Raw genomic sequence first — 21,971 nt, forward strand, 5'->3', positions numbered from 1 at the left:
GGAGGAGCTGTCCCTGCTCGAGGGAGTGGCAGAATTTGTGCTTTCACTAGCACTCTTTGGAGAGGAAGGCGCATTCTTCATGGAGCCCAGCCAAGCAGACGGCACAGACCTCTCCGACAGGCCCCGGTTTCCAGGCCACGGGGTGGGAAGGAGAATCGAGGAAAGGGCCCTTGTGGCTTCAAGGAACGAGGCGCCCACAACCCTGCCCTGCTCCAGGAAACTGGGCCTTTCAGAAGGATCAGCAGGGCAGGTGTGGATTTGCACGGCAGGGCGAGGAACAGGAAGCCACCGAGGGGCAGACATGGCCGGTGGCCTTGCCACACAAGGAGCCACGACTGCAGTCCGTGGCAGCGTGGTTCCGATTTCCTGGTCTGCGAAAGAGGGAACTGCTGAGCGCCGTACCGCAGAGGTCAGCCTGAGGTCCTCGTCTTTTGGGTGGACGCCAGCATCTTCCTGAAATCATAGAATCATAGAATCCTAGAGTTGGAAGAGACCACAAGGGCCATCGAGTCCAACCCCCTGCCAAGCAGGAAACACCATCAGAGCACTCCTGACATATGGTTGTCAAGCCTCTGCTTAAAGACCTCCAAAGAGGAGACTCCACCACACTCCTTGGCAGCAAATTCCACTGTCCAACAGCTCTTACTGTCAGGAAGTTCTTCCTAATGTTTAGGTGGAATCTTCTTTCTTGTAGTTTGGATCCATTGCTCCGTGTCCGCTTCTCTGGAGCAGCAGAAAACAACCTTTCTCCCTCCTCTATGTGACATCCTTTTATATATTTGAACATGGCTTTTATATATTTGAACATGTTTGCAAGATGTTGAGAAATTGTACAGCTCCTGCCTGGTTTGTTTTTAAGCTGAACAGGATCAGGCGCCCCACCAACGGAGACCGGGGGGTCGCAACGGTTAGAGTTTCTGACCAGGGCCTGGGAGAGGTCAAGGTTCAAATCCGCTCACTGGACAGCCTCGGGGCCGGTCACTGCTTCTCAACTTAGTCTGCCTCGCAAGGTGAGGTTTAAAGGCAGAGAATCGTGAGCTCCTTGGAAGAGCAAATATGTGTTTGTAATAAAACAGATCAAATCAAAATACAGTGGTACCTCGGGTTACACACGCTTCAGGTTACGTACGCTTCAGGTTACAGACTCTGCTAACCCAGAAATAGTGCTTCAGGTTAAGAACTTTGCTTCAGGATGAGAACAGAAATTGTGCTCCGGTGGCGCGGCAGCAGCAGGAGGCCCCATTAGCTAAAGTGGTGCTTCCGGTTAAGAACAGTTTCAGGTTAAGAACAGACCTCCGGAACGAATTAAGTACTTAACCCGAGGTACCACTGTACATAAAACGAGGCAGTGCCCCACCAATCTCAGCCTGCCTGCCTCAACCTCCTCAAGTCTCCATGTTCCCAGAGTTCCCTGGGAAGAGAGATCCGTTCCTATCAACTATATTCGGATGGCAGATACCGTGGCTTTTTGAAGGAAGCTGGCATTTGGCTTGTTCTCAGTCCCCGTCTGAGGGACGCATGTGAAAGCAGCATTCTGACACGTTAAGCCATGGGTTAAGGCCCAGGGGCCGGATCCGGCCCAATCGCCTTCTCAATCTGGCCTGTGGACGGTCCGGGAATCAGCGTGTTTTTACATGAGTAGAATGTGTCCTTTTATTTAAAATGCATCTCTGGGTTATCTGTGGGGCATAGGAATTCGTTCATATTTTTTTTCCAAAATATAGTCCGGCCCCCCACAAGGTCTGAGGGACAGTGGACCGGCCCCCTGCTGAAAAAGTTTGCTGACCCCTGTCTATGGCTCCCCCCAGAGCATCCTGGGACCTGTGGTTCGTTAGGAGTCCCAAGGAGTCCTTTCACAGAACTACATTTCCCAGAGTTCCCTGGGAAGAGGGATTTCTCCTTAAACCATGCTGGCAGTTGTAACATCTCTGCGAGGGGTATAGACTCTCCTCCCTACAACTCTTAAGCCCCCTTAAACTACAGTTCCCAGGATTATTCGGGGGAACCAGTTTAAAGTGGTCTAAGATTCTTGAAATGTGCAGCCTGCGTGTGGCCTCCTCCTGCCTAATAGCAGAGCCGGCCCCCAGTGGGCGGCACCTGGGGGGGCTGCAGTTGCCTGCAGTCAACCTGCTTCTCAGGGACGGCAGAGCTCTCACGGAGGCGAAGAGCCACAACCGATACCTGAGGCCAGGTGTTCAAGGAAAGCATCAAACGTCAAAGCACACACTCTCTCAATCTCTCTCTCTCTCTTCCCAAAACCAGGCCCCAACACTAAGCAACCTTCAATGAGCAACTTGCATCTGTTTATATGTTTCCCGGCCTGCTCAGACAAGCACATTTTGCACTGCCTTTCCCGACTCGACTTCTCAAAATGCGTTTGCCTTTTGGGGCGTGTGGTTTCTTCCCCTTCTTCTTTTGTTTAAAACTGTTTCACAACGGCCCTTGTTTACATGGAAGACGTGTCAAACTGTCCTGACACGCAAGAAACTTTATGGTGGCAGGGCTGTCTCTTGGAATATAAAAGGGAGGGGGGGAGCCCTTTGCTTCCACCCATAGTTTTGTCAAATTCAGACCCCAGCGCCCCATAAAACTCAGTTTGTCCTCAGCTAGCGCCCTCCAGCCTGTTTCATAGAATCACATTTGGAAAGGACCGTGAGGGTCCAATATACAGGGATCTTTTTGCCCAATGTGGGATTCGAACCCACGACTAAGATTAAGCGTCTCGTGCTCTACCGACTGAGCTGGAATGCAGTCAGACAATGGCAAGCTGCAGTAGACCAGCCAGTTCCCACCAAGGCCTGCGGTTAGCAGCCTGCAAACGCCTGGTTGAACAGACAGGAGCCAGCAACACATCAATGGCAGTGCTTTCAGAGCGGTGGAGATTTTAATCTGGGCGCCATAAATAAATAAATAGGGACTGGTAGCTTGAAAGTAGTGATGTATGGAAGTAAGAGCTGGACCATAAAGAAGGCTGATCGCCAAAGAATGGATGCTTTTGAATTCTGGTGCTGGAGGAGACTCTTGAGAGTCCCATGGACTGCAAGAAGATCCAACCTCTCCATTCTGAAGGAAATCAGTGCTCACTGGCAGGACAGATCCTGAAGCTGAGGCTCCAAGACTTTGGCCACCTCATGAGAAGAGAGGACTCCCTGGAAAAGACCCTGATGCTGGGAAAGATGGAGGGCACAAGGAGAAGGGGACAACGGCGGACAAGATGGTGGGACAGTGTTCTGGAAGAGACCAGCATGAGTTTGACCAAACTGCGGGAGGCAGTGGAAGACAGGAGTGCCTGGCGTGCTCTGGTCCAGGGGGTCACGAAGAGTCGGACACGACTAAACAACAAAAGGTGGGAAGGCCGGGAGCCCAACAGCAGGTGGTGCCAGAGCGGATCAGAGGCAGGGCCAGCTGATTCCGGCTTGGTCCCCATCTTCCTCTCTTCTGGGCTCTACAAGGGCAACATTGAGACTTAAGGAGGAGGAAGGTGATGTCAAGTTTCAGCACCTTGGGCTGCTTGTGTGTAATAAGGCAGGCAGACAGAAACTGGCTGGGGTTAGGCTGAGATTAATGGGACAGCTCCCTAATAGAACAGCTCTCTTGGCTCCCGGTTGCTGGAGAACAAAGACTCAAAAGAAAGATTCCTTCCAAAGGCTTTAATGTTTAGATCGCTGCCGTCCACATCCAAATTGTCCCACTTCAGGCAACCCACAGGGAACAAAGGCAGGTGCTCCGACTACCTGAGCTCTAGAAGCCAATCCGAAATGGTTGCATCCCTTTGCTACCCTATATTTATGAATGGGGCAGGCCAGGGGATTGGTCTCCGTGAGCGGGAAGAGGCTGCGGCAGAGAGCAGTCCAGAACGAGAAGCAGAAGGGCAGATGAAGATGATGGATTACTCGGAGCTAGCTGACCTGACTGGAAGAATCCGCGACCAGAAAGAAGAGGAATACCAAGAAGATTGGAAGAAATTTAAAGACTATTTCAGTAAATATTGTAATATAAAAAATTAGAAAGCCAAATAGGCCTAGGATTAAAATAGGATTTATTAAATAAAGGAGGGTTAGAAAGTAAGAAAAGGGAATAAATTAGATAATAACCAGAAATATTTTGGTTTAAGAATGATATTGGAAAGCTGTTACATACAGATACAAGGAAATTCAGAAGGGAGGGAATAGAGGAAGTCTATATATTCTGAACAAAATGCTTGCTTAACCTGGAGGTGGGCTGTATGAATTGTATATTGATTTGTAATGATTTGTTGGGTCTCTGGACCGTAATAAAGATTGATGACGATGAGATTAACAAGGCCACGCCTCGAGAAATCACAGTGGAAATTAACGGGGCATGCAAGCAGGGATAGGGTTTGTAAAAAGGCCCTCTAAGACTTCCCCCCCCCCCCAAAGTGGAGGGGGGGCGACAAGGGCAAGGGCAGTGAACCAGGAAGCAACCACTGCAAGTCCGTCCTGGTGACTCTTGGGCCCTGTCTCTGTGACATTGGGGGGGGGGCGCAGAAGACAAATGTCCTGTCATCCTGTTTCACTTCCCTCCAGGCTTGCAGCGGAAAAAAGCCTTCTCAGAAAAGTTTATTTTCTCGAAAGCTGTGTTTTCTCACGAAAGGCACCGAGTGCAGCGGGGACGCCAGGCGAGGGCTTGGGGGGGGGCAGACGTCCAGCCCACACCCCCTCAGCAGAAATGGCGTAAGGGACCCCATACACTGCAAGGCTCGTTTTTTTTAAGTACAGTGGTACCTCAGGTTACATACGCTTCAGGTTACTTATGCTTCAGGTTACAGACTCCGCTAACCCAGAAATAGTACCTCAAGTTGATAACTTTGCTTCAGGATGAGAACAGAAATCGTGCTCCGGCGGCACGGTGGCAGCAGGAGGCCCCACTAGCTAAAGTGTTGCTTCAGGTTAAGAACAGTTTCAGGTTAAGAACGGACCTCTGGAACGAATTAAGTACTTAACCCGAGGTACCACTGTATTAAAATGTGTTGAACTGAAGCATGAGGCCATTTCAGGGGTTGCTGTCAATAAACCAGACCAAGGTGCCGTCGGTGTGCCTTTTGATATCTCCCCGGGATGTTGATCCTTGTCCAGTTCTGGAAAGGAGTTGCACTCTGCCAGATAAGCCACCTTTGGCAAACAGATTGACGGCAGCACCTGCCGCTCTGAACCTTCCTCCCTTCCCCTCCGGATTACTGCAGTGCCGTCAACGTGGGGCTGCCCTTGGAGACGTCCCAGAAACTGCCCCCAGCTCAGGATGCAGCCGCTAGATCATAGAATCATAGAATCATAGAATCATAGAGTTGGAAGAGACCACAAGGGCCATCGAGTCCAACCCCCTGCCAAGCAGGAAACACCATCAGAGCACTCCTGACATATGGTTGTCAAGCCTCTGCTTAAAGACCTCCAAAGTAGGAGACTCCACCACACTCCTTGGCAGCAAATTCCACTTTCAAACAGCTCTTGCTGTGAGGAAGTTCTTCCTAATGTTTAGGTGGAATCTTCTTTCTTGTAGTTTGGATCCATTGCTCCGTGTCCGCTTATCTGGAGCAGCAGAAAACAACCTTTCTCCCTCCTCTATGTGACATCCTTTTATATATTTGAACATGGCTATCATATCACCCCTTAACCTCCTCTTCTCCAGGCTAAACATGCCCAGCTCCCTTAGCCGTTCCTCATAAGGCATCGTTTCCAGGCCTTTGACCATTTTGGTTGCCCTCCTCTGGACACGTTCCAGTTTGTCAGTGTCCTTCTTGAACTGTGGTGCCCAGAACTGGACACAGTACTCCAGGTGTGGTCTGACCAGAGCAGAATACAGTGGCACTATTACTTCCCTTGATCTAGATGCTATACTCCTATTGATGAGGCCCAGAATTGCATTGGCTTTTTTAGCTGCCGCGTCACACTGTTGGCTCATGTCAAGTTTGTGGTCAACCAAGACTCCTAGATCCTTTTCACATGTACTGCTCTCAAGCCAGGTGTCACCCATCTTGTATTTGTGCCTCTCATTTTTTTTGCCCAAGTGCAATACTTTACATTTCTCCCTGTTAAAATTCATCTTGTTTGTTTTTGCCCAGTTCTCTAATCTGTCAAGGTCGTTTTGAAGTGTGATCCTGTCCTCTGGGGTGTTAGCCACCCCTCCCAGTTTGGTGTCATCTGCAAATTTGATCAGGATGCCCTTGAGTCCATCATCCAAGTCGTTGATAAAGATGTTGAATAAGACCGGGCCCAAGACAGAACCCTGTGTCACCCCACTAGTCACTCTTCTCCAGGATGAAGAGGAACCATTGATGAGCACCCTTTGGGTTCGGTCAGTCAGCCAGTTACAAATCCACTGAGTGGTAGCATAGTCAAGACCGCATTTTACCAGCTTCTTTACAAGAATATCATGGGGCACCTTGTCAAATGCTTTGCTGAAATCAAGGTAGGCTACATCCACTGCGTTCCCTTCATCTACCAGGCTTGTAATTCTGTCAAAAAAACGAGATCAGGTTAGTCTGACATGACTTATTTTTCAGAAATCCATGCTGACTATTGGTGATCACAGCATTCCTTTCTAGGTGCTCACAGACTGTTTGCTTAATGATCTGCTCCAGAATCTTCCCTGCTATTGATGTCAGACTGACTGGGCGGTAATTATTTGGGTCCTCTCTTTTCCCCTTTTTGAAAATAGGAACAACATTTGCCCTCCTCCAGTCTGCCGGGACTTCGCCTGTTCTCCAGGAATTCTCAAAGATGACTGCCAGTGGTTCTGAGATCACATCTGCCAGTTCTTTTAATACTCTTGGATGCAGTTCATCTGGCCCTGGAGACTTGAATACATCTAATCTAGCCATATATTCTTGTACTATCTCCTTAGTTATTCTGGGCTGTGTTTCCTTTGCTGAATCATTTGCTTCAAATTCTTCAGGTCGGGCATTGTCTTCTTTATCGGAGAAGACTGAGGCAAAGAAGGCATTGAGGAGTTCAGCCCTTTCTGTGTCCCCTGTTTGCATTTCACCATCTTCTTCTCTGAGTGACCCCACTGTTTCTTTGTTCTTCCTTTTGCTACGAACATACCCATAAAAGCCTTTTTTGTTGCTTTTAACCTCTCTAGCAAGCCTGAGTTCATTCTGTGCTTTAGCTTTTCTGACTTTGTGTCTACACGTGCTGGCTATTTGTTTGAATTCCTCTTTGGTGGTTTCCCCCCTTTTCCATTTTTTGTATACATCCTTTTTTAATCTTAACTCAGTTAAAAGTTCTTTAGATAGCCACCCTGGTTTCTTTAGGCACCTTCCATGTTTCCGTCTCATTGGTATTGCCTGACGTTGTGCTTTTACTATCACCCTCTTAACAAACTCCCAGCCATCATGAACTCCCTTTCCTTTTAGTATCACTGTCCATGGGATCTCACCCAGCACTTCCCTAAGTTTTATGAAGTCGGCTTTCTTAAAGTCAAGAAATTGAGTCCTAGTATGCTTGGCTGCTACTGTCCGCTGTATAGTAAACTTCAGAAGAGCATGATCACTCGCGCCTAATGATCCTTCCACATCTACCCCACTAACCAGGTCATCAACATTGGTTAAAACCTGCCCTATACATTCAGATGGTTAAAACCTGCCCTATACATTCAGAGCGGTATCACAACGCTTTAAACAGTCCTGGCTTCCCGCAAAGAATCCTGGGAACTTCTGCACTTGCCGTTTTCGAAAACGTTTTGTCGTATTTTGGTCAGTCTCACAGTACAGTGGTACCTTGGTACTCAAACGGCTTGGCTCCCAAATGCCGCAAACCCGGAATTGAGAGTCTGGTTTGCGAACGTTTTTCGGAAGATGAACGTCCAATACTTGAGTGCAGGAACCTCCCGCAGCCAATCGGAAACAGCGCCTTGGTTTTCGAACAGTTTCAGGAGTCGAACAGACTCCCGGAACGGATTACGTTTGAGAACCAAGGTTGTTGTTGTTGTTTAGTCATTTAGTTGTGTCCGACTCTTCGTGACCCCCTGGACCAGAGCACGCCAGGCACTTCTGTCTTCCACTGCCTCCCGCAGTTTGGTCAAACTCATGCTGGTAGCTTCGAGAACACTGTCCCACCATCTCGTCCTCTGTCGTCCCCTTCTCCTTGCGCCCTCCATTTTCCCCAACATCAGGGTCTTTTCCAGGGAGTCTTCTCTTCTCATGAGGTGGCCAAAGTCTTGGAGCCTCAGCTTCAGGATCTGTCCAACCTGTGAGCACTGATTTCCTTCAGAATGGATCAATTTGATCTTCTTGCAGTCCATGGGACTTTCAAGAGTCTCCTCCAGCACCAGAATTCAAAAGCATCCATTCTTCAGCGATATTCTTTATGGTCCAGCTCTCACTTCCATACATCACTACCGGGAAAACCATAGCTTTAACTATACTGACCTTTGTTGGCAAGGTGATGTCTCGGCTACCACTGTATTTTGAATGATGGCTGGTTTATTCTGGACTGTCTGCATATCAGAATCGTAGAATCCTGCATGCAGCTATCCCTGGATGGGCTGAACCACCAATCTTCTGGTTAACAGCCAGCTTTTGTGATGTTTTCTTGAAGTTACTGCATTATTGACATCCAGAAGGGACCAAAAAACCCTGAATTGGAGCGTTCACCTCATAGAGAATTTTCAGCAGGCACAAACTGTATTGAAAGAGGGTATCTGTACACCTGCCCTGATAATACTATTGCAAGCACAGCTTATTATCAATGCATAATAAACGGGGTGGTTGGGAAAGCTCGTTAACTCTCTCTGCTGTTGTTGTGGCTGGAATGAATTTTATGGTTAGATAAGGGATGGGAAACAGGTAGTTTATGACTGATTTTATCTCTTCCTGCTTCTTCTGCTGGTGAAGGAGCCTACAGTAAGTAAATGGCCTGTAACTGGGCCCTCCAGACAGCTTGATATGTTCCCAAGCAGGGTGGAGTGGCGGGTAGATCTGAGGCAGATCAAATGTACACAAAGCCACCAGATTCCTAGGAAGCCTTTGGCAGAATAAGTAACCTGGCAAGGGAGCGCTCATTTTGCAATACTCAAGAGCTCTTTGTTGTCCCACATAAATGTCTTCTGAATGGCTTTTGCCTCGGGATCTCACTGATTTCTTAAGCGGATACCCACGTTCTACTCCTGGGAGGGGGGCTTGTGACCTCCAACATTTCTCTGATGAAAATGGGGACTTTAAGCTTCTCCCGTTTGATCTCGCTGCACACACCTGTCACCTTGAGCCAAGTGCAACCTCTCAGCCTAACCCTACCTCGCAGGAATGTTGTAAGGGGGAAATGTGCGAGGGAAGGGATCGCATGCAAAAACCTTCCACAGATAAATAGAATGAAATAAAGTTTTAGCTGTAAGCAGCCCTGAGTCCCTGTCAGGGGGGAAAGGTTGGAAATTATTATTATTATTATTATTATTATTATTATTATTATTATTATTAATGGAAACTCTGAGAATGATCAAGAGCATACCAGAAAATCCGAATGAACTCAGAGAGAATTCGTTCTGAGTAAAAATGCTTAAGATTTAAGAAGGCTGTGCGGTCTTTACCCAGTTACCTGGGAGTAAGCTCCATTTAATACAGAGGAACTTACTTCTCAGTAGGCAGTGTAAGGTTCCATTTACAATAAAGGAATAAACACTCCATGTGCTTCCTACGAAATGGCTGGCTGCTGAAACATCACAATTGAAGAGTTTAAAGTGAATTGATAACCTCTTCCTTTGAAATTATAGGAAGGGTTTCGAATGCCAGCTTCACCATTCCCTTCTTTTTTTTCTGGGGGGGACGGGACACAGGGTTACACATACCCCTAAACAATTTGTGAATCTAAGTTTGGCCTTGTTGAAGGTCAGTATTTCAATATGAGTTGGAAAATGAGAGTACCTCTAAACGTTTTTGGGTTTTTTTAAAAAAGAAAAAAAGCACTGGGTGCAGGGATTTTTTTGTCCTTCTCTACAGTTCTACGGGGTGCAGGTGGCACTGCGGTCTAAACCACAGAGCCTAGGGCTTGCCGATCGGAAGGTTGGCGGTTCGAATCCCTGACCGTTGCTCGGTCCCAGCTCCTGCCAACCTAGCAGTTCGAAAGCACACCAGTGCAAGTAGATAAATAGGTACTGCGTTTCCGTGCGCTGCTCTGGTTTCGCCATAAGCGGCTTAGTCATGTTGGCCACATGACCCGGAAAAACTGTCTGTGGACAAACGCTGGCTCCCTCGGCCAGTAAAGTGAGATGAGCGCCACAACCCCAGAGTCGTCTGCGACTGGACGTAACTGTCAGGGGTCCTTTACTTTTACCTTTTTTTTAATGGTTCTAAGAGTTTATGGCCACCCCTTTAGCACCATGAGCACAAATAGTCATCAATGTGCAATGAAATTGATTTCTCTGGAGGGATATCTTTGTAGCATTCTTAATGCTGAATTTTCTTTGCCCGTGATCATTTGGACGAACATGTCTTGAACTGGGAACGGAAGATGAACCAAACTAGCTTGTTTGTTTGCAAAGGGACAAATGAGGGCCAGAATTAGTTCCTTTTCAGAGACGCCGAACCAGTACTTCCTTTGACGAACGAACTCCCAAGCACATTCTGGGAAATGTAGGTTTGTGCTGTGGAACTGGGTCGAAACACGCTGTCCACCCTAGCGCAACAAATTAATGTTGTTGTTGTTGTTTTAAAATGAACTTTTTGTGGTTTGGAAAATGATGAGCAAATACACTACAAAGTGCAGAATGATTAACAGGAAAATATTTTTTATTTTATTTTATTTAAAGGACCCCACAATAATTGTTGGCTTCCAGCCTCCCTGCAAAACAAATCAGAATAAGCGCTCAGGAAAGACAGGATTTAATCTAACCTCTGCGTAAACTTTGTGTGATCAAATCAGCATGAATGCTCAATATATAGGAGGAGGAGCTTTGAGGTTGTGTGTCAGCATTTCTGAACTAGACGGATGAAAGATCCGACTCTGTCCCAGCTGCTTTCCTGCGCTCCTGTCTTTTCGCCAGCCACGGAAACAAGAGCTAGATAGGCCCTGCGACTTTATACTGTCCATTTCCATTGTTTTGCTAATCAGAAAGTCGATAGGACAAACGCAGGTACAAAATCAACAGCGGCAAAAAACCCCAGTGTATTTTAACCTCCGACATTACTTGGTAAACAGTACGCTAGAGGAACAAGGTTAGGCTGATGCAAAGGCCTCAAGAGAATTACGGTAGCAGAGTTTCGCATGCCGGGAAACGGAGAAAAAAGGGAAAACACAAACATTAATCACATTTCTGGCAGAAGACCATCGGCGAGAGTTCAGTGCTGGGGCACGGCGAGGGCTCGGGATGCAATCTCTGAGCACATCCGGAATAAATCACACACAAACACACACTCAACATGGCTTCTTGCACAGTACAATTGCATCTTACGCAGGGGTTTGGTTCCCAGGGCCTGACAGACGCAAAAACACCGTATTTTTCGCTCTATAAGACACACTTTTTCCCTCCTAAAAAGTAAGGGGAAATGTGTGTGCATCTTATGGAGCAAATGCAGGCTGCGCAGCTATCCCAGAAGCCAGAACAGCAAGAGGGATTGTTGCTTTCTCTGTGCAGCGATCCCTCTTGCTGTTCTGGCTTCTGGGATAGCCGCGCGAAACCTCCTCAGGGCAGTGGGAGGAACGTTCCCCCTGCCCTGAAGAGGCTTTGCGTTACTTTCGCAGAGGAGGAGGGAGAAAGGTTGTTTTCTGCTGCTCCAGAGAAGCGGACACGGAGCAATGGATCCAAACTACAAGAAAGAAGATTCCACCTAAACATTAGGAAGAACTTCCTGACAGTAAGAGCTGTTTGACAGTGGAATTTGCTGCCAAGGAGTGTGGTGGAGGAGTCTCCTCCTTTGGAGGTCTTTAAGCAGAGGCTTGACAACCATATGTCAGGAGTGCTCTAATGGTGTTTCCTGCTTGGCAGGGGGTTGGACTCGATGGCCCTTGTGGTCTCTTCCAACTCTAGGATTCTATGATAAGCCAGAACAGCAAGAGGGATCGCTGCACAGTGAAAGCAGCAGTCCCTCTTGCTGTTCTGGCTTCTGGGATTCAGATTATTTTTTTCCTGTTTTCCTCCTCCAAAAACTAGGTGCGTCTTATGGTCTGGTGCATCTTATAGAGCAAAAAATACGGTGTGTCTATTTGGACTGCCCCCCCCCCCGAGCCTCCTACTCTTTCTGGAGTTGGGATTCAGAGTGGGTCTCGCCTGCCCCCCTCAAGCAAGGAAGAGAGCTGAAAAGCTCTTTTTGCATGGGGTTGGGGGGGGGGAGATGGCTGCTGAATGCCTGGAGCTGGGGTTTGAGCTCTAAGGCCAACTCTAAGGCAAGTTTCTGGTCCATAACCATCCCTTAGCATTTGTTTTCATCCTCTCTTCCATTTTATTTCTAAACTTCTTTTGGTGCTTCGTTTTGTTGTTTTGATTTATTGTTTTATCTCATTGTTTCATTGTTCTAACTCCCCTAAACTCTGAGGCTGCATGAAGGTGGGCTGGGTGTGAGTACCGTATTTTCCGCTCTATAGGACGCACTTTTTCCCTTCCAAAAATTAAGGGGAAGTGTGTGTGCATCCTATAGAGCGAATGCAGGCTGCGCGGCTAAGCCCAAAGCCAGAACAGGGAGACGGAGCGCTGAGTAGCGCTCCGCCTCGCTTTTCTACCTTGGGGATGACTGCTCTGCGGAGGCTTCAAAGGCTGCGCTCTGGGGGCTTCAGGCAGCTATGCACAAGCCTTCGGAGCTCAGCAGGAATTCCCGCTGCGCTCCGAAGGCTTGCGGATAGCCGCCTGAAGCCTGGAGAGCGAGAGGGGTTAGTGCACACCGATCCCTCTTGCTCTCCAGGCTTTGCTTCGCTGGAGAGGCGCTGCACAATTTTCCCTCTCTGCTCAGCGCCCCTTCAGCGAAGCGGGATGAGAAATGGAAGGGGCTCTGTTTCTCCTGCCGCTTCGCTGAAGGGGTGCTGAGCAGAGAGGGGGAGTATTCCCCCCCCCCCGTTCTCCCCCTCCTATGGTCCGGTGTGTCCTATAGAGCGAAAAATACGGTACTTTGCTAGGCAGTGCCAAACGCAAGTTTGAGCCAAAGCTGACAAGATACTAGTTATAAATTAAGGAAGAGAATCGTCTTGATTATCAGAACTGTTGACGAGCGAGCCCAGGGGGCAGCTTCAGAGTCTCCAAAACGCTCCCTTCTGCCGGATGGCACTTATGCCGGACTCGTAAATTCAAGGCCACCACATTTAGAGATAATTGATTTCTGCAAACTGCTGACAAATAATCATCATTATTATGGTACTTACTAGAAAGAACTGTAGGGACGCGGGTGGCGCTGTGAGTTAAACCACAGAGCCTAGGGCCTGCCGATCAGAAGGTCGGCGGTTTGAATCCCCGCGATGGGGTGAGCTCCCGTTGCTCGGTCCCTGCTCCTGCCAACCTAGCAGTTCGAAAGCATGCCAGTGCAAGTAGATAAATAGGTACCGCTCCAGCGGGAAGGTAAACGGCGTTCCTGTGCGCTGCTCCGGTTCACCAGAAGCGGCTTAGTCATGCTGGTCACATGACCCGGAAGCTGTACGCCGGCTCCCTCGGCCAGTAAAGCAAGATGAGCGCCGCAACCCCAGGGTCGGTCACGACTGGACCTAATGGTCAGGGATCCCTTTACCTTTACCTAGAAAGAACTGCATGGAGTTTTCCTGACGCAGAAAGAGCTCTTGAGCTCTCTCCCTTGCTCCCATCAGGTCCAGCCACACTTCTGCAGGGCTACACACACACACACACACACACACACACACACGGCCTGCCCTAGCAACCAACAGTTGGCCGGTTGGTGGCAGAAATCCCTGCTAGAGGCTTAAAAACAGCATCACTCAGGTGACAAGGTAAAAAAATGGAATGGGCTTGCTTCAAAAACTACCTGACTAAATATGGTTCCAAAAATAATGGTTGTGCTTAGGTTAATTTCACAGATATAATGGGAAAAAATCGATTTGAATAAAGGAATGCAGATTGTTGGTAACCAATGAGACGTGTCGAAGCCGCAAAGAGATAGAGGGAAGTCAACTAACATAACAGGGATTCAAACAAGTTTACTGGAACAGAAAGCAAGTGATTGTAAGGCAAGAAAAGAAATATGAATGTCATTTCTTTCTGGGAGCCTTTTGTGTAGAATATTCAAATTACGGTTTGTATCCTTTGAACAATTTTGTGTACGTCATTTTTTCTTTTTCTTCTCTTTATTATTGTCCCTTTTTTTTGCTTTTCTTCTTTTCTTTTTGTGTATTCAGATGCAATTTTTAATTTATTATTTTTCTGTAATTTTCCAAAATGCAATAATTTTTAATTTTCTTTTTTTTACGCAGCGTTTTATGCCTTGACCTGAAAGCAGTTCATTCGCAATCCAGCATCCACAAGCTCTTACTGGGTGGGAAGTTATTGTTTTGTTTCATTTTTGCATTTTGCATTTTTATGTTGTGAACTGCCCCGTGGTCTTCAGATTAAGGGCAATATACATATTTAACAAATAAAAATAAAAATATTTTGAAGTCTTACTGGAATCAAAGGGACACGAAGCCCACAACGGGTTTAAACTATGTACGCTTGAAAATTGAGTTTTTCGTTCGAAAAATCCACTAGGGCGCAAAGCTATCTGGATTGACATATTTTCTTTTCACAGCCTGAAATGGGTTTGGGTTGCTGTCTTGTGTGTGTTTGTGTGTGTGTGTTTTAATGACCTCCCCTTGCGTTTTTGTCTAAACACCTCTAACCACCACCCCCACTGCCAAATGGAAAGAAAACACAGCTCTGCGTTCGAATCACGCTGCCAAGTGGCAACCTGGCTGTCTGCAAGTGGTTCTTCCCTCTCCAAACCCCTGATCCCTTTGCGGCACGAGGGTGAGGAAGGGTATGAAATGATACAGGAAATGTAACGTGCAGGAGAAGCTTCAGCTGGCCTTGCCTCTGCAGCGAAGGGCGCAGCCGCTGCAATTTCCAGACTAGTCCTAAAGGGCAGCCCCACGCAGAGCGCATTACAGTAGTCCAGGCTTGAGCTTGCACGAGAACATGGGAAGCTGCCTTCTGCATAGCCGGACCGTTGGTCCAGCTAGATCACTTTTGCCTACACTAGCTGGCAGCAGTCAAACGCCAGGGATTAAACCTGATACGTCCTGCACAGAATCATAGAATTGGAAGAGATTCCCAAAGGTCATCTGCCTACAATTCTGTGATTCTAAGGAGCAGCCAGTGGCGTAGCGTGGGTTGTCAAGACCCGGGGCAAGGCAAGTAATTTGCGCCCCTTAACCCGTGGATTTGCGCCCCCTAACCCCCAGATGTTGCACCCGGTGCGGCCGGCCCCCCCTGCACCCCCCACGCTACGCCACTGGGAGCACCCCCAAAGTGCACCCCTGCTCCTCCAGGGAGGATGCCGCCCCAATCAGAACAGGCACTTTATATTTTGTGGATCTTTTTTTTAAAGGGTTCTGTGAATCTTCAAGTTGCATGCTGCCAGCCTGAGCCTGTCTGCTGCAGAATTCCTGTCCTGTGTTTACAATCACAGGCCCTAGCCTACTGCACTCAAAGAAATCTCTAGCGATGTGGGGCTGCGCTTCTGTTTCTCCATAAAGAGAAACTCAAAAACAGCCTTCCTCTAACCGGGCGCCCTCCATATGTTTTGGACTTGGGGGCCGGCGGGAGTTGTAGTATCGAGCACCCGGAGGGCGCCGGGTTGAGGAAGGCTGCACCGCAGCAGAGTCAGTGTGGTCTGGAAGCACGCGCTGCGCTGCAAAACCCGGCTTCTATATGCACGTGCTGTTCTCTATGTTGTCTGGGCACAGGTAGGTGTAAGGAAACTTCATCGACTTGTTCCTGCTCTTGATTTCCTCGGAAATGTGCGCCAGGCGCTCTTGAAAGGCCCTTATGAGCTGCTTCGGTTCCTCCTCGACAAAGTGCTCGTCGTCGTATTGCCCCAGAGGTTTCTGCAAACAGGTACAGAGAGAGAGATGCAGGGTCAGTTTAGTTTATTGTTACCAGACGTCCAGGACAGATCCTGAAGCTGAAGCTCCAATACTTTGGCCACCTCATGAGAAGAGAAGACTCCCTGGAAAAGACCCTGATGTTGGGAAAGATGGAGGGCACAAGGAGAAGGGGACGACGGAGGACGAGATGGTGGGATAGTGTTCTCGAAGCTACCAGCATGAGTTTGACCAAAGTGTGGGAGGCAGTGGAAGACAGGAGTGCCTGGCATGCTCTGGTCCAGGGGGTCACGAAGAGTCGGACACGACTAAATGACTAAACGACTAAACGACAACAACACCAGACGTCCCCGTTTCCCGGGGACAGTAACCGGATTTACAAAGTCCGTCCCCGGATTTCATTTAATGTCCCCGGATTTATATTTTAAGTGTTGTAGATTTTTTAGTAGGGAATGAACGTTGAATGAATGGTATAAAGAGGTGTGGGATATCGCTATTCATGATCAATTAACATGTGCCATTAAGGTAAGACGGGGAATATGCAGGAGAAATGATTTTGAGGGAGATGTGGAAGGTAAACAACTATTTTACTTCTAAAAGACAACTGAAGGCGGCCCTGTTTAGGGAAGTTTTTAATGTCTGACGCTGTATTGTTTTTAATATTCGGTTGGAAGCCGCCCAGAGTGGCTGGGGAAACCAAGCCAGATGGGCGGGGTATAAATAATAATAAATAATAATAATAATAATAATTATTATTATTATTATTATTATTATTATTATTATGTTTGTAAAATTTATACTGTTAAAATGGAAAGGGGTCAAACCATCGCAAGAGGTTTGAAATTTTGGGAGGTTGGATAGTTACAATGGTCTCAGTGGCGGGATGCGCATATTTTTATTCTTATTTATTTATGATTATTACTTTGTCAAAATAAAAGGGGTGGATGAAGAGGGTGGAGCCGAGACAGACAAAGGGAAGCAGTCTCAGGTTTCTTGGGACCTAGGGAGCTGTGGCAAGGAGTAGACCTTCAGTCCTTGCAACTGCCTCATTGGGGCAAAGAGTTGTTGTGCTCACTAGGCCTGGGCCTCCTGAGCTTTGAATGAAGCGAGCTCACCTCACTGGTGAAATGTGATTTATTGCTGATCTGGTGGCTTAGGCTGAGAGGCAGCAAAGTCAACCAGCAAGCTTTCTGGCTGAGTGGGGATACGGACCCAGGTCTCTCCCAGGTCCTCCTTTCTTACTACTACTACTAATAATAATAATAATAATTTATTATTTGTACCCCGCCCATCTGGCTGGGTTTCCCCAGCCACTCTGGGCGGCTTCCACAAAAACAAAAAATACACTAAAATGTCACACATTAAAAACTTCCCTGAACAGGGCTGCCTTAAGATGTCTTCTGAATGTCAGGTAGTTGTTTATCTCTTTGACATCTGAAGAGAGGGCGTTCCACAGGGCGGGTGCCACCACCGAGAAGGCCCTCTGCCTGGTTCCCTGTAACTTGGCTTCTCGCCGTGAGGGAACCGCCAGAAGGACCTCGTTGCTGGATCTCAGTGTCTGGGCTGAACGATGGGGGTGGAGACGCTCCTTCAGGTCTACTGGGCCGCTTAAGGGCTTTAAATGTCAGCACCAACACTTTGAATTGTGCTTGGAAACGTACTGGGAGCCAATGCAGATCTCTCAGGACCGGTGTTATGTGGTCCCGGCGGCCACTCCCAGTCACCAGTCTGGCTGCCGCATTCTGGACATTCTTACCATGTCAAAATCCTCGTTCCGCAAGACCCAGATGACGGAGAGGACTTGGCTGGTGGTGTTCATCTCGGGGATGATGTCCAGGTACTCCTTCAGCGTCACTGGGGCTTTAACGTCCGGCGGAGGTTTCCTCATGGACGATGGCAAGTTGGGCATGAAGGCACCCATTTCAAACTGCAGCCCAGGGGAGGACAGAAGAAAGTTAAACAGAGTCTGCAAACTCAGCGCATATCTATTGATTTAAAAGCAGAAGAGCATAACACTCCTCCTTTCGGTTGTTGTTTCATTTTACTATCCCCAAAGATCAGAAAGGATCTTTTTTTGGCAGGCAGGCAGCCAGACAAATTGCATTTATTTTATTTTTTGCATTTTGCAAAAGTCAAAGGTGGAACAGAAGCACCGCTGTGACAAGCACGTTTCGGAGCCGGAAAGATGAGAAGATAGCTACGAGGAAGGACTGGCAGATGAAATCATTGGACGATGCAGAGGTGGCAAGACTGACTGGGAAACAGGAAGACAGAACTTCAGTAGAGAATGGGGCAAACATAGAATGTACTTAAAAGAACACTATAAACACATGAACTCTCTGGTGGGCTTTAAATAACTTGCAATGACACAAAGACTTTGGATAGAACGGAGGGTTGTAATTTGGATCAACTTATAATATGCAGTTGATAAAGTTATTTAACTTTGCCAACAAGGGTCCGTATAGTTAAAGCTATGGTTTTCCCTGTAGTGATGTATGGAAGTGAGAGCTGGACCATAAAGAAGGCTGATCGCCAAAGAATGGATGCTTTTGAATTCTGGTGCTGGAGGAGACTCTTGAGAGTCCCATGGACTGCAAGAAGATCAAACCTCTCCATTCTGAAGGAAATCAGCCCTGAGTGCTCACTGGAAGGACAGATCCTGAAGCTGAGGCTCCAAGACTTTGGCCACCTCATGAGAAGAGAAGACTCTCTGGAAAAGACCCTGGTGCTGGGAAAGATGGAGGGCGCAAGGAGAAGGGGACAATGGCGGACGAGATGGTGGGACAGTGTTCTCGAAGCTACCAGCATGAGTTTGACCAAACTGTGGGAGGCAGTGAAAGACAGGAGTGCCTGGCGTGCTCTGGTCCAGGGGGTCACGAAGAGTTGGACACGACTAAACACCAAAGTTATTTAAAGAACCCGCGGAGGGAAGTCCAAAGATTTGGAAGAATCTCGTGTTCAATTCTAATATTTCTAAGAGTTTTATTTGTGTGAATGAACTTGTGAAACCAAAAAAAGAGACGAGCGTGTTTCAGAATGGGAATCAGCGCCTTCAGACATCCCTGACACAGATACGCCGTCCTCAAGCAAGGAAGGAGGGCAGAATCACTTACCTGCCCACTGTTTACGGCCGCATGATGGGCTGAGCACGTGAAGATCGCCATGGTCAGAAACTTGATGAGTTCCGGAACAGAGCGGATGGAGGAAGGAATGCCTGCAGGGAAGCGAGAGGACAAGTCCTTTACAACAGGTATCTTCAAGCAAACAGAGAATCATAGAGCTGTAGCGTTGCAAGGGGACCGTGAGAGCCAGCGAGTCCAAGCCTCGGCCATCTTTTGCTCAAACCCAACAGCCTGGGATTTAACCTAACCACGGATCTTGGGTCCCGTTTCTTTTTTTTCTTTTTTTATTAACGTTCTTATGTCACATATGTATACATTATCATATTACATTACAGGGCATATTATAGTATAGTTTCCAACATGTATACAAAGTTGATACCGTATTTTTCGCTCTATAAGACGCACTTTTCCCCTCCTAAAAAGTAAGGGGAAATGTGTGTGCGTCTTATGGAGCGAATGGAGGCTGCGCAGCTATCCCAGAAGCCAGGAGAGCAAGAGGGATCGGTGCTTTCGCTGCACAGCAATCCCTCTTGCTGTTGTGACTTTGCTTCGCTGGAGAGGTGCTGCGCAGAGAGGGAGAGAATATTTTTTCCCTTGTTCTCCTTCTCTAAAACTAGGTGCATCTTATGTTCGGGTGCGTCTTATAGAGCGAAAAATATGGTATGTCGAATTTATGTACCTAAAGAAAGAAAAAAGAAAAAAGAAAGACATAAAGCTAATTCAAAATAATATTTGTACCAACACTATGGACTTCCTGTCAATCTCGTTGTATATTCTTTTTTCTCTCAAAGGAATGTACTCTTATTATTGTATATTTCTTTACATTTTATCTAATGCATTCCTATATCAATATGTACCCTTGAGCTCGTTTCTCAACTCAATTTCTCTCCAACGTCAGTCGAACGCTAGCATATATAGTGAACCTTTACTATATTTTTGAACATATATCTATCCCATTTTTACATAAATTTTTGTTCTTGGGTAAAAAGGTAAAGGGACCCCTGACTATTAGGTCCAGTCGTGGCCGACTCTGGGGTTGCGGTGCTCATCTCGCTTTATTGGCCGAGGGAGCCGGCGTACAGCTTCCGGGTCATGTGGCCAGCATGACTAAGCCGCTTCTGGCGAACCAGAGCAGCGCATGGAAACGCCGTTTACCTTCCCGCCAGAGTGGTACCTATTTATCTACTTGCACTTTGACTTGCTTTCGAACTGCTAGGTTGGCAGGAGCAGGGACTGAGTGATGCGAGCTCACCCCGTTGCGGGGATTCAAACCGCCGACCTTCTGATCGGCAAGTCCTAGGCTCTGTGGTTTCACCCACAGCAACCTGTTCCTTAATCTTGTACCATATGTCTGCAAGGGAGTCGTGCTCCTCTTGCAACCCCCAGCAACTCACTTGCAGGTCCTGGCCCACCAATTGAAGACCGGCACTTTACAATGCATGTTGGATTTTGACAGTGGGGCGGACCGCCCTCAGAAAGAGGGTTCCCTCCTTTGTTGGAGGTTTATAAACAGAGGTTGGGCGGCCCCAAAGTTGATGGCCGTTGCCGTTCAAATGGTGTGTGTGTGTGGTAGAGTTAGCAAAGCTGATGGGGGAAGATCCGGAATCAGTGCAACAAACTCTTTCAAAAGGACTGGAGCAAATTTATATTCTATATGAAAGAACATTGTAAACATCGGAAAACATTTGCAGGTTTGAGTTGAAATGTTTTGTAATGAGAATATAAGAAAGTGATTTACATTTAATGAGGAGAAATACAAAAATAAGAGAGAAGGTAAAAAAGTGGTGATAGAAATACTAAGAATAATGTAATTATGTATGGAAGTCAGAAAGAGGGGCGGGGGGAGGTCGGTGCTCGGTTAGAGCAATGTTTGAGTTTATTGAATTATGTACTGAAACTGTGATTATGATAAAATTGAAAACGCAATAAAAATTATTATAAAAAACCACAAATGAGGGGTGTTTGTGTGTGTATTTGAGAGGGAAAGAGAGCGAGAGAGATCTTGTGATCTATTATATGGGGTGATGCTTGCCTGCCCCCCAATATTTTACTCAGGTTGGCTGGAGACAGGGACCCTAGAGCAGAAATAGGATCGGGTCTTCCTCCCTTCCCTCGTGACCACTAAAGCGCTGGTGGCGTTACAGAACTTCAGTAGGGAAAAGGACAGAGACAAAACTAGAATCCGCCTGCTGTTGTCTCTGGCGCCATCTAGTGTTGGGCTCCCTGGCTTCCATCCAAGGGGGAAAGCTCAACAACTTTGATTTCCTTTAAAAACAACAAAACATTTGGCTGCCCCCCCCAAACAAAAATCTCGTCACTCCAAGTCCCTCAGCTTCTCCTCCCGCCCCCATCAACTGGAGGAAAGGGCCTAGGAACCTGATCTACGGCTTCAACTGCCAGGGGTCTGGAGACTCTGCTGTTACACACTGTATTAAACAAAATTCTGCCCTTCTTCCCTTATGGGGGACACAAGAGCCCTTATAGAGTCCTTTGCAGGTTCTCCATCGATTGGAGAGAATAACAGAGGTCGACCAGAGAATATTGAGAAGCAAAGCAGTTCGTAAGCCTGATCTTTATTGATCTGTTGCAACAGGGTGATCCTCTCACACACAGGGAAGGAGGAGGATTCCGAACCCAGGTGTGCCCGCCCTTATATAGACATTTTAAATTGCCAGCCTTGGAGTCCAAGACCACCCCCAGAAACATCATCCCTACATCACAGAAAAGGTGGTCTACAACAGAAATCTGAGTGTGTTGTTTATCTCCTGTCCGGCAGGTTACCTGTTAATGCTCACTTGATTGGATACCCTGGGGAGCCTGGCCAGTCTTTTGTAATGACAAATACTTAGTTCCTGAGCCAGGTCACAGGCTCACCCTATTCATACAC

The 21,971-nt window shown here is 47.4% G+C and overlaps 1 protein-coding gene and 1 long non-coding RNA gene across 2 annotated transcripts in view; both read right to left on the minus strand.

The window, feature by feature from the left end:
• Nucleotides 1-10,710: 10,710 nt before the first annotated feature.
• Nucleotides 10,711-21,971, minus strand: part of LOC309518151 — a 155,916-nt gene continuing 144,655 nt past the window's right edge. The window contains exon 2 of the long non-coding RNA XR_014213366.1: nucleotides 10,711-11,575. This is a non-coding gene — a long non-coding RNA (uncharacterized lncRNA). The remainder of the gene's footprint in view (nucleotides 11,576-21,971) is intronic.
• The window catches only part of LOC309517943 (polyunsaturated fatty acid lipoxygenase ALOX15B-like), a 43,795-nt gene continuing 37,602 nt past the window's right edge, over nucleotides 15,779-21,971 (minus strand). The window contains exons 12-14 of the mRNA XM_082197614.1: nucleotides 19,076-19,176; nucleotides 17,719-17,889; nucleotides 15,779-15,965 (exon numbers count right to left, since the gene is read on the minus strand). Coding sequence (XP_082053740.1) covers nucleotides 15,786-15,965; nucleotides 17,719-17,889; nucleotides 19,076-19,176 — 452 coding nt within the window. The 3' untranslated portion in view covers nucleotides 15,779-15,785. The remainder of the gene's footprint in view (nucleotides 15,966-17,718; nucleotides 17,890-19,075; nucleotides 19,177-21,971) is intronic.

This window comes from Podarcis vaucheri (genome assembly GCF_965113315.1).
Source record: "Podarcis vaucheri genome assembly, chromosome: 13".
Lineage (NCBI taxonomy): Eukaryota > Metazoa > Chordata > Lepidosauria > Squamata > Lacertidae > Podarcis > Podarcis vaucheri.